Source organism: Fundulus heteroclitus, chromosome 18 (assembly GCF_011125445.2).
Source record: "Fundulus heteroclitus isolate FHET01 chromosome 18, MU-UCD_Fhet_4.1, whole genome shotgun sequence".
Taxonomy (NCBI): Eukaryota; Metazoa; Chordata; class Actinopteri; order Cyprinodontiformes; family Fundulidae; genus Fundulus; species Fundulus heteroclitus.
The window spans coordinates 12,475,110-12,487,860 of record NC_046378.1 but is presented as its reverse complement, the minus strand read 5'-3'; the positions used below and the strand labels follow the sequence as shown (position 1 = coordinate 12,487,860).

Genomic DNA, 12,751 nt, shown 5'->3' with positions numbered 1-12,751 from the left:
ACACAAGTGGGTTTTCATAATTAGCAGGGCTTTAAATGTCTGCACACTACCTTCTGAAGTTTTTTGTCCATCTGTCTGTTTAAATATTTCAGCGCCGAATGCAAAATGTGAGAAATGCCTATAGGTTATTTATTAAGGAATGCACAAATGTCCACTTCAACTAAAATGTGCAACTTTATCGGTCAGAGTTTATGATAACCTTGCGAAACTGAATTTTGTCCACATCTCACAGATGCAACAACAATTGAACTAAATAGCAGGCGAGGATGAGAGATTCTTCATCTAAAAAGGTCCACTTCTTCTGTGTTATTCAACAATATAATTTAGAAGCAGAAGGAGAGATGAATTAACCGATTGTAGGAACGCAAAGTGACATACTAGTTTTATGTTTGTTTTAACGGCTAATTGACCGTATGGATACGAGACAACAATTATGTATTAGCAATTTAGTTTACACAAGCCACTTCACAGTATCATTAAAAATATTAAAACATTAAAAGGAAAAAAAGGCACAAATAAACTACATGGAAACGAACTACATTGTGCCTAGAAAAGATTCCTTTAAAGATGAATTTGTGCTTTTAATCCAAATGAAGGACACCGTTTTTATGATCTCCTTGCCAGCTAAGAGAGAAACAAGACAGAACATATGTGTCATCTCTGTAAGAGCTCTTTTCATAGAAGATAGGTATTCAGTGTCAGTTGTGGGGGCGAGGGTGATAGATAAGTGACAAGACCAGGGTCTAGGTCTGTGTGTGCCTGTTTCAGCAAGAACTGAAAGCTGAACACAGGTAAAAAAAAAACAAGCACACTGACTCAGAAGCATCGGCAGGCACACATACACATACATAATAAAGAGCACATCTGAGAAAAGTTCCCTTTGGACCAGCGAGAAGTAAATTGTCTGCTGTCCCACACCCCCCATCTCTCTTGTTTCGCCAAGCAGCCAGAACTCCTTTGGGTTTAAAACTCATTTTCATGTCTCTTGTAGGCTCTACAATTTTTACATATTTGTTGAAAATCCCATTATGAGGCCTTTGTGATATGAATAATGCTTGCAAATTGGAAAGCATCTTCAGGCAAAAGTTGGACACAGAGGTAATCTTCACAATCTAATCTCTTGAAGCACAAAAACAGCAGTGACACCTCCTGGTGCAGCTTACAGAAAAACATGATCCAGATTGATGAAACGCTCTGAAAGTGATGCATTAATAATCAAAAACAACCCTAATACATATCAAAACACTTTCCCCTTTTTAACCAACCTGTTGGTTCTGAGTCATGCACGGAAAATTGGCACGTGTGAAGTCTGTCACAGTGAGTCTGCTCTGGTGGGTCGGGGCGACCGGTATCCGTGTCCAAACCTAAAGGCGAAAACCCATCCAGATCACAGAACTGCTCTGATCCAAACCCAGCAGTCTGGTTTTTCATCACCTAAGGGGATATGGAAACAGATGGAGGGACGGAGGAGAATGAGGGACAGAAATAGAAGGCAGAAATAAAAAATGAACAGAGGAAAAACGTTTTTTTTTTTTGTTAGAATGAGACAGAGAGATGGCACAAAGGAGGAGAGCGAGGACATAAGAAAGCAAATAAATACATGTTTGAGCTGATTAAAAAGAGGAATGGATCAACGACAATAAAATAGAACATGAAAATAAAACACATAAAAACAGCAGAGTGAAAAAAATATGAGGCTGTCGTATTCTCTTTTCCCTCCAACAAAATCAGTAATTGGTGCAAAAATAAAATCGAATATCATTGTAACTTTTGTGAACCCAAGTAACTGTGGTGAATTAGTATTTTTCAATGTTGAGCGTGTAAATACATATTAATAAGACAAAGTCTTCTAATGAAGATTATTCCCCGCTCTCCTTGTTTCCTTTGTTTCCACTTGATGAATTGATTTTTAATTAACCCCTGGAGCTGGCAAGAACATCTCACAATTGTCTGTTCACCGTTCCTCCCATGCAAGTGTCCTCCTGTGGGACAGGAGTATAGTGAGCAAGCTCTGTTTAGTTAAGATTAGATCTGATACATTAGCATTCTAGCCTTGCATGACACTGCAGATGGGCTGGAGAATGTAGGGAGAAAGGCAAGTGGGAATAGCAATGCTCAGAGCAAGGAAGGAGCAGGGATGAGGAAAGAAAGGATGGAGTCAGGGTAAAAGATATACAATAAAATGGCAAGAGACCAAACAGTGATACTGCACAACCTGGAAGGAATGCTAATTCTTTACGCAGATTAATTTTGTTCTTATAATGACTGGATGTCTTACTTCCAGTCCAAAGGTTGAAAATATACGAAAATGCAAGATGAAACCCAGAAAGAAAGAAAATGAACAAAAATATTAATAAAGAGACATGAGAGGGGAGGAAAAGTACGAGAAATTAACAGGATAAAAGACCAGAAAAGGTCTTGGGCAAAGAGAGAGAGAAAATTAGAAAAGAAAATACTATCTAATCATTCCAGGAGCAGTTTGATTTAGGTCCAGCGGGTCCAGATAACTACCATTTTTACAATCATGAACATCATTTTATTCAAGTTCTTTAATAAAGCACTGGCTGCTCCGCTTTTTTTCTTTTCATTCCTTTCCCACAGTATGGAGGATTTGTGTCATTAAATGGTAGATTACTCATTTGAGACCATTCAGAGAGTTATTTTTTAATCCACCCTGTCCCTGCTTTCTTTAGTAAATGGGTTTTACATTTAAAATGACAGCTTTATGTTCCTCCGAGCTATAGATAAATTATTTAAAGTAATTAGTTCGATACTGATATTGTCTAATACATCAGGGTAGTAAAGAAAACTGTGGGTCAACAAAGTCCCCCCTTTTCCCGCAGTGAACTGTGCCGGCACTGTTTCTGTGTGCCCTCAGAAGTTTTCTGAGTCTGCCATAGTCAGTCTAATCACATATGGGGAGTACAGACAGTGGATAGAAAGCTTTGTAGACTGGCGCCAATAGAACCACCTCATGCTAAATGCAGTGAAAGCAAAAGGAGCTGGTGAGGAAATTTGGAGATGCAGACTCACGTCACTGATAACGGTTCACATCCAGGGAACTGATGTTAATATAGTGGAATCTTATAAGTACATGGGTATTCACCTGGACAATGAACTGGACTTGAGTCACAACAGAGATGCTCTCTACAGGAAGGATCAGGGATGCAGCCTGATAAGGAGACTGAGGTCTTTTTGAGTGCAAGAGGCACTCCTGAAGACCTTTGTTGACTCTGTGGTGGCATCAGCCATCTTCTATGGTGTGGTTTGTTGGAGTAGCATTGACTTATTTGTAGCTGAGAGGAAGCAGCTGGATAAACTCATTAGGTCTGTCTCGGGATGTCCCTCGGATCCAGTGCAGGTTGTGGGAGGCAAAAGGATTGTATGAAAAATAGCATATTTGATGGGCAATATCTCCCACCCCATGCATGGAGCTGTTGCATTAGTTGGAGAACTCTTTCGGATGCAGCAGTCTGTCACCGAAAGAGGTCCTTCTGCAGGTCCTTACTCTCAGTTGCTGTTTGACTTTATATTTTTCTGCTGCTCACAACTGAAGGAGCTGGTGGGGAACCAATTAGTGTTTGCAACATGCTAATGGTTCCACAGGTTCTGAACTGATGATAAACCATTTACACTGTCTCTCAGATGGTAATATCAATTTGCACACATTTTAGCTTCTCTAGGCTCGTTGGTGGTACAATCATGCATATTGCATAGTTTTCTCACATTGTTCTGTAAATCGGCAGCTGTCTTCTATTTTAACTTGAACATGGATTTTTTCCTTGAATATCCCATTTTATCTATTAATAATTGCACAGTATTTTTGATGGGTGACGGGTGGGTCATTGATTTGCATCTGACTTAGAATGCGTCTGGCAGGATGTCCTTAAAGGGATCCACGATTAGTTGAACATATTGGGCTAAATATGTTGAAATGTTCCTATTTACTTAAAAATTGCTGTTTGTGATACGTAAAAGCTCATATTTACTTCAAAAACTGTATATCATTTGTTATATTTCTCACCCATGGAGGTCGCCATTTTTTAACCTGCACAATGCATGCTGGGTTAATGACGCAATCAGGTCCTACTGTACCATAACCTATTGAGTGATCCAAGTTGTTTATTGTATTGTGTTTGACTGGTGTTAATTTAGACAGTACCACACTCTGTCACTGTTGGCTGTAATTTCAAAACAAAAAATAACAGAAAAAGTGAGGTAAGTCTTCATCACTTCCCTCGTATAAACAAAAAAAACCCGCAATGGGTAAAAGCTGTTGGAAAAACACAACTTCCAAAGGACCCACATTTGTGCTCTCAACCCTTCTCTCCAGAAGACTTTGAGTCATTTGTGTGAACAAAATTGATGAAGGCGCTAAGTGGGCACTGCCGTGTGGACTATTTTTATCCATAAGGTCCTTAAACCCCACCGCCTTGTGAGCAAAAGACGCTGGAAGAAACAGAGACAAGGAACACTGGGAGTCCATTTAAATAACAAAGGTACAGCCACTGCCGCCGGTACCTAATGTGAAATCAGTGGACCTGACACCAGACGGAAGACTGGACCGATCAGATCCTAAGCAAGAGTTATTGGACCGGACACAGAGCACACAATCAAACAAGCGGTATGTGTCATTTCTATCTTTCCAACCCATAGCTAACCCTTAAAAAATGGAAAGCACAGTAGCAATATAACTGACTGCCAGGATACAAATGTTTAAAATTCACAATATTAATACCCATAACATAAAACTATCAAACAAGCCAAATCAATGGCATTCTTACAAATACAGCCACAGCAAAGGCTGTTTAGTGTCAGAAAATGTTCAAATAAACATCTCTAGTGCCACAAAACCATTAAAAAACTAATATAAAAGACACCCCAGCAGAAATGCCAGTGAAGACCACACATTCTGTATCAAAACTGTGTGTCAACATCCAGTTATAGTAGATTTTGACTCCAGCATTGACTTAATCCTAAATTGTGCTGTGGATATTACACAAGTTTGCTTTCGTTTCCCTGCTGTATGCTATCACTACAGTTACCATCCACCCCTATCAACTGCTACTGACCAATAGGACCACAATGTTTTGCCGAAAATGTTTATTTTGTGAATTAGGTTTTGAATTATGAAATAAATGCACCACGGACCAGCTCATCAATCAGCCCTTGATTCCACAGGATGATATATCCTTGTAGCAGACAACAAGAGAAGCAAAAAAGTTACAAACTTGGGTATGAACTTTATGTAAGTGGGTTCATTGTGTTATGTATGTAGAAATGTGTATAAGTAGAAAACAAGGTCTTTGCTCACTGTTTAGTTCTCACAGTAAGCTGACAGTTTCATTGAAATTTTGTCTTTTTATTGTTATCTTGCTTCCCGTTTGTATGCTTTAAGATTCCCACTGATACAATTTATTATGATTAGATAAAGTCATAAACGTGATTGTTGCAACATTTGCAGGTTGATAAGCTTGGGGAAAATGTCACTCCAACACCTAGAGTCGTGATACAGTATACAGTATATACAGTATACTCTTTTAAATCCAGGGTTTCAAGTTGAAATGATTGAGGTTCTAAACTTTAAAATTTAAACGTAAAGGTTCCAAAACTACATGTTTCAGTTATTTTTCTGCATCAATTGTCTATAATAGCTTATCCTTGTTAGGTTGCAGGTGGGGCAGATTTGGATGAGAGCCAAGATAGATCCCAGGTTCATCACAGGCCGTTTATTAAAGATGCCAAATATGGAAAAGGCTTGTGAAAGTAAATAAAAAAATCATACAAAACCTGTAAAGCCTAACTTAATAAGAGTGTTTTTTTTCACCATAACATTAATGTATGCAAATAAAACACGTTACCATCTGTGGTTCTGGCTGCTGTTCTGTGGCTTCAGTTTGCAAAACTTTCTCTTGTTTTTTCTTTTCCGGTTCAAATGAATCATCTGGATGAGACATTTCCAGATTGTTAGTTTCTCTTGTTTTCTCTCTCGGTGAACATCCATGTATCTGTGCTCTGCAGAAGTCTTCTTCTGGTGGAGTCAGAGTAAGGCTATCAATAGTCATTTCATCCTCACTGTCTTAATAAAACACACACAAACACACAAAATTAGAATGAAAGTTACCTATGTGCGGTAGCTGAAAAATATTTTTTTTTACAAGATGCTCAATAAACAACACATTTGTCTTTGTGTAGTTTGGAAAATGTTGAAGTTTCAAGGTTAACAATAAAAACAGTGTCCTTGTTTGTCCCGTTTTAAACCGATGAAGAGAACATTTTTATATCAAATATTCAAGAAAAATGGTGAGGTCTGATGTAAGTGTCCTTGACACTTTAAAGCTCTAATAAGCTGATAAAGTTGGCATTCCATGTCTCCCTGGTCAAAGAGCTGAAGGAAGAAGTGGAAATGAAGGATGAAAAAATGAAAGCGAGCATAGAAATGATGGATGAACACAGAAATAGTTGTGGACATTTAAACTAAGGGAATAAAAGTTATATAAAGTAAAAGCAAGATTTGACAGAGTTATGAAAGATTAAACCGTTTCAGCTGTCAACACTGCTGCAGACTTATCTTTCTAATGTAAGTGGTGGATCGTGAAATCAGGTCTAATTAATTAAAATGCACATTTATTCATAGGGAACCTATCATGTAAAATTCACTTTTTGGACATTTTCTGTACTTCCATTTTGGTCTGTACTTCTTCTAGAAACAGTCCAATTGCTAAAAAAAAAATCTGTCCAGACATTTGTTTGCAATAAGTAAATGTTTTTATGTCTGGAAAATGAGCCGTTTCAAAAAAAAAAAAAAAAAACCCCGCTGAGACCAGCCCCTTACCGAGCAACCAAAGTGGAGCTCCTCCCACTTCATTATTAGAAGAAGAGCATGTTTGGTTAGCTGATATTAATGCTTTATGTGCTAATCAATGGCTGCTGGAAAAGCTATTGCTGCTGTATTTCTGCTGTGCAGAAAATGCAATGAACATGTTTTGTATAACCCATTGACCTATCCTAACTTTTTTTTTAAAAGGAAGCATAATAGGTCCCCTTTAATATTAATTCTGTTTCTCTTTGTCTCCTGTTCTATCACCTGCTGATCAATTCTTACGCATAGGGGCATAAATCTAATTTAAAAACTGAAAATGGCTATTGTCCGGGTTTTAAGGGTTGGTGCTGGGTATTGTGTTGTGATGGTGAACGTGTTCCACAGACTGCATTCCGCTATGTAGTGTCACCATGGTGATACAAAAGTAAAAGTCTGTTTATGTGTGTTTGTACTATTTTAGGGGCATTGTTTAGAGTGCAATTACCTTTCTATTTCTTACAGATGTACAATTAAAAACAACCGATCCATTTTAATAAAAAGAAAAACTAAAACATACGTAGTTGTATGTAAATAGGCCTTGACAGTCCAGGGGAGTAAAAGGAACGATTACTGTGATAATTACAAGCTGTTTACTGTTAACTGTATTTAAAATAGTAAATATAAATAGCTATTTTTCTCTAGGTACTTCATCGTTCAAAAAAGTGTCTATTTTTTTAAGGGCCTGTGAATAAAAATATAAGCCTAATATTTAGGTTACGTAAAACCTTTGCTATATTTCTCTTCCTAAATTTGCAGTAGTGGGGAGAAAAGTAGATTGGACTGCAGTTGAGTTTCTATGCAAGGTAAACATTCAGACTGATTTAGTGGAATACAGCAGCAGTTTAAGTTAGTTTATGATGTATATTAGCAAGTAAGCAAAAAAGTCATTTAAAAATGTATGTATGATTTGTTTATATATGTAATTATTTAACTGATTAATACATTTAGACCTTTCTAATATGTTGAAAACAATATTGTATTATTTATTTTACATATATATACACATATATATATATATATATATATATATATATATATATATATATATATATATATATATATATATATATATATATATATATATATATATATACACATTTTGATTTTTATTCAAACTCTCACATATGACAGTCTACTTAATTGTGGAGATTAAGTAGACTAATCTGAAGTATGGAGCAGATAGGAGGAGAGAGTGGTAAAATAAGGTAGAAGATGAACGGAGACAGAACGCATTATCAATCATGTCTTTAATTGGCAAATAACTAAATGTTTTACTCGTTACAGAATGCCTAGGATGGGGCCCCATCTAAGATTATCATGTCCCGCACCCAGGCAAGACTGTCAGCTGGACTGATCAACATCATACAGTGATTTACAAAAGTATTCAAAGCCCTAACCTTTAGTCACAGTAGAAACACAAACATCAGTTTATGTCATTGTCATTTTAAGTGATGGACACAGCACAATTTCTAATTGCGAAGTAGAAAGAAAAATAATGAATGGCCTTCCAATTTTTACAAATAAAAAATCTGAAATGTCTGTAGTAAATCCTGGCACACTGTCCAACAGTCATGATCATACACACTACAAAGAAATGCACTCGCACAGGCAAATAAATATAACTATTGTGCTGCACTTACCTTCTAAAAACTCCTTGTCTTCCTCTGTTTCCACAGGAATATCAGAGAGATCTGAGATGCAGTATGGAGAGGTACAAAGTGTCTTCTCACATGATGGAGGTGATACTAGGCACTTTAAAACCGGAGTGTCTTCAAATTTTAATAATGATTTAGGACAAATATATGAAGGGGCATTGTTTGGAGCAGGCCTACCTATTGAAATAATCGGCTCCAGTGCCTTTGATGTTAGCTGCGACTTTACAGTAGCAGGTGATAAAGACTGTGTGAGTTGATTGTCTAATGGAAGACAATCTTGGTCACTGCAGGAAAGCTGGAATTGCTGTGGGGAGATTAGATTGCCTCTTGGTGTTTCATAAGGGTTCAGAGATGAGATTGTTTCTGCAAATAACTGGAGGGATTGGTTTTTTTCTGTACCATTTTGTTGTGGGGTTGAGTGGTAAACCATAGGCAGTAAGACGGACTGAGCAGAGCTTGATGGAGAGACACTGAACGTAGACCTCAGAGGAAAAGACGTTGATGAAGAAGTGGAAAGATGGTCCTGGGGAATAATTGACGTTGTAGCATCCAAAACTGACGCATCAGGTGAAAATAAAACAGGAGGCTGGGAAGATTTGTGAGTCTTAAATTGTGAATCTGGTAATGAGGAGACGAGTTGTGGTAATCCACAGTTAGCGTTTGATTTGGTAAGTGTGGGTGAGAAAATGGACCTTGATGAATTTGAGTTTGGTGTTTTGGGTGATTTCTTTGATGTTCTGGCAGTAGTACAAGCAAACGCCCCAGAAAGTGATGCTAGACAAAAAAAAATCAGAAGACAGGAATATAATAAAATCATGTAGAGTTTTACAAGAACAACATTAAAGGCTGATTAGAACCATTGCTGCCATTAAGCAAAATATTAGAATTGGCCAAATGGCATCAATCTCACATCACAGGGCATGATGTCCTGAAATGTCCACAAACATTCATATTTTAGGCTTTCAGTACAACACAGCTTACCTTTCAGTGAATTGTCAATTTTTGAATTTTGTGGTGGATGGGGAGAGGAGTGTTCAGCTTCTAAAGCCCTATGCACAAACAGGGGTGTTTGGGACATTTCACTCTGTTCCATCCCAGAGATTTGCTGAACAGCTGAAACTCTGAATGAAAAAGGGAGTACTATCTCAGTTTGCATCAGCCTATTGATGGTCAAATGGGACAATAAATACATTCCAATTCATTATTGCTTTTTCTTTCCATTAATATTGCTGTTCGGATGTTAAATCAGACTTACAATGTAAAACAACTGATCCCAAATCCCTTAACTACTGACTCTGGCTCTTACAACAATGCATTTTATTCATTTAAATGCTCACAACACTAAGGGAGAACCGACAGTAATTACCTTCCTCTCTCTTGTCGAAAAGAAACAGGTTTTCAATCAAGAGAACATCTACTCTACACTGACTTAGTTACCAGCCACTACGAACGTGTCATGAGTGGCAGGTTAAACTCTAAAAACATTTTAGGTTTAAGTCACGTCTTCTTTTTTTTTTTTTGCTCTGCTGGTAAACACATATGCATGTTGCACTTGGAAGAGTCTAATTATCCCATAGGCCATGCTAAGGGTTTATTGTACACCAAGTCTTACATTCTGTTGTTATCCAACTTCTTTTCAACAAGAGACACTTTCTTCATATCTATGCATACCTGTGGAGAAAAAAGAAGCACAATGAGGTTGAGTGAGACATAAACGCAAAGAAGGAACATGTTCATAGTGTGACTGTCTGAGTATATTTATTATTTTTGTCTTGATGTCTTGATGTGCTATGTTACATAATGGCAAATTATTTTGGATAGAAATGGTTATGTACGTTTTACAGTACCTCATCCAAGACTTCTATGACAAGACACAATTCAGGTGTGGAAAGCTGTGGCTCAGTCCTGTCCTGGCTGACAGGAACACTGAACAGTGATGAGCAGTACTGATGAAAATCCTCCTCTTCAGCTATAAATATAAAAAAGAAATCATGATTTGGCTTGGAAAAGGATATTTGGGGCATTTTCTTTTATTTTAACTTTTTTTGCAGGTGTATATTTTTATTATATTTTTCATTACACAGTAACATTTAAATATTGAGAATGAAATAAAAAAATCCAATTCTAGCACAAAGTTTGAATGTTAAAGGTATACTATGCAACCGGGGTTGATTTTCCAGCAAGGCTCCCCCCAGAGGGCGAAAGTAAAAGTGCACTGTCGTAAATATGCTCAGCTGTTCTGGTTTCTCCGTCAAGCCAGGTGCGGTTGTTTTGAGCTTAGCAGACAGGCGAACGCAACGAATCACCATGTCTACTAACACAGTGAAAGTATGAACATGCACACAGAGAGAGAGAAACCATTCCAATGCAGTGTTTCTCCTAGGAATTTGCTTACCGGATGAGCGGAGCGGGGGGAAGACAAGCTTTGCGCGACCGGCAGAGGAGAGGGGCAGAGGGGGGGGGGACAAGCTTTGTGCAACCGGCGGGGGGGTACCCGTGTACGACTCCTCTCTCTGTCCAGAGCCATTTTCCTCTTTCTTGCCTGCTCCGACATGGGCTTTCGCTGTTTTCTCGCTGGTTCCGCCATAATAACTGCACAAATCTAGCAACGAGCATGCCTTTCACTGGGGGCGTGTAGCAGTTCTCGCCGTAAAGCAACACCGACTCTCGCGATGCACATGAGACTACCTTAGTTCCACCTGAAATGACTCATTTAATCACCCAAAACGGTATGGAACACATTAATTAACTGAAAAATGTTGCATAGTATGCCTTTAACAAAAATGTAAAAAAAAAAAAAAAAAAAAAAAAGGTTTTGTTATTAAATTCAAAATCTTGCGAATAAACTGGTCAACAACAATGCTGTCGGTGTAATGCTGGAACTGAGCAGGTTTGTGATGCGTCAGGACAGCCCACATTTGTCCACAAGACGTTTAGCAGGAATTTCTTTGTCATTAAATCCTATTCTAAAGAGTAACGTTAATTGTTTACATGATGCATGGCTTCCATAAGTCTTTGCACCAATCCTGGTGCATTTTAATGGTTACACTTTAATCCTAACATGGTAACTTCCTTTTCAACATTTTAACTTTATTTTTTATGCTTTTTAAATCTTTCCTCTTTATTCACTATTTTGCCTTTTTTTTTAATTTCAACTTCAATCTTGAAATGGGTAAGCAACAAATAATTGCTTCTTTCCCAATTTATTTTTTTATTCTTTGTCACTGCAGATTTTAATAATCAATTAAAAAAATCTGAAATCAGATTTTTTTTTTTTTACATTACTTTTAAAATGTTGCCTATATATGACTCAATTGTGAACTGACCAGCATGCGTAAAACAGCAACAATGACGTCCCACCGAGCACACTTTGGTCCAGGAAACATGGAAAAAATAGGTGTTGGGGTTTTTAGTGTCCAACAGAAGCCATTTATTGTGTCAGTCGGTGCTGGGAATGAATAAAAAGCCAGTGAAACTGTATTCTGGCATTTTACAGAGCTTGGCTGCCAATTTAGCACAGAGGTCTGTTTGAATGCGGGTACATAGCCAGGAATGGTGAGGCAAAGATGTCAACAACTTCTCAGAGACAGAGTCCATTGAGAACTTTAGGATGTCATAGGCAACTTTTAATTATATGTCAATGCCTCTCCTCTCGACTCCTAAGGCAGGACACTCATTGCAATCCATTGTATCACATTGCAGCTGGGGCAGATTAAGGCACGCTGGGTAACCTCTTTGGCATTGCAAAGTCCTCTGTGTGCAGGATTGTTCACAAAGTTTACATAGCTGTGAGGTATGCCCCACATCTAAATGGATCCTATATGACCTGTTCAACTTGGCTTGAATTTCACTCTATATATTAATGAGGTTTAACATCTCGCTATCCCACCACTGATCAGTAATGTCACTGCTGCCCTCCATCTTGCTAAATGCAATCACTTCCGGACGGTGCAAACTAGTGACAAATGTCGATGGACAGTGTCATCAAAGTTGCATCAAATCCGCCTTGGTTGTTCCCACTGGAGTCACATTCAAAAAGATCCGATATGAGTCGGATTCAGGAACACATATGGAAGTGCATCAAATCACATAAAGGCCAGATCTGAACACTCACACTGGAAAACATGGCCTGGTCACTTAATCCCAAAGAAATAAGATTTGGGCCACATTTGCCAGCAGTGGAAATGGGGCCCAAGAGACCCTATTATGTCATCGTAAATGGTAGGTATCTACA

General features: G+C 38.0%; 1 protein-coding gene across 1 annotated transcript in view; it reads right to left on the bottom strand.

The window, feature by feature from the left end:
• Nucleotides 1-1,271: 1,271 nt before the first annotated feature.
• The window catches only part of zbbx (zinc finger, B-box domain containing), a 61,123-nt gene continuing 49,643 nt past the window's right edge, over nt 1,272-12,751 (bottom strand). The window contains exons 11-14 of the mRNA XM_036150100.1: nt 10,365-10,486; nt 10,130-10,188; nt 9,499-9,638; nt 1,272-1,434 (exon numbers count right to left, since the gene is read on the bottom strand). Of these exons, the coding sequence (XP_036005993.1) occupies nt 1,388-1,434; nt 9,499-9,638; nt 10,130-10,188; nt 10,365-10,486 (368 nt within the window). The 3' untranslated portion in view covers nt 1,272-1,387. The remainder of the gene's footprint in view (nt 1,435-9,498; nt 9,639-10,129; nt 10,189-10,364; nt 10,487-12,751) is intronic.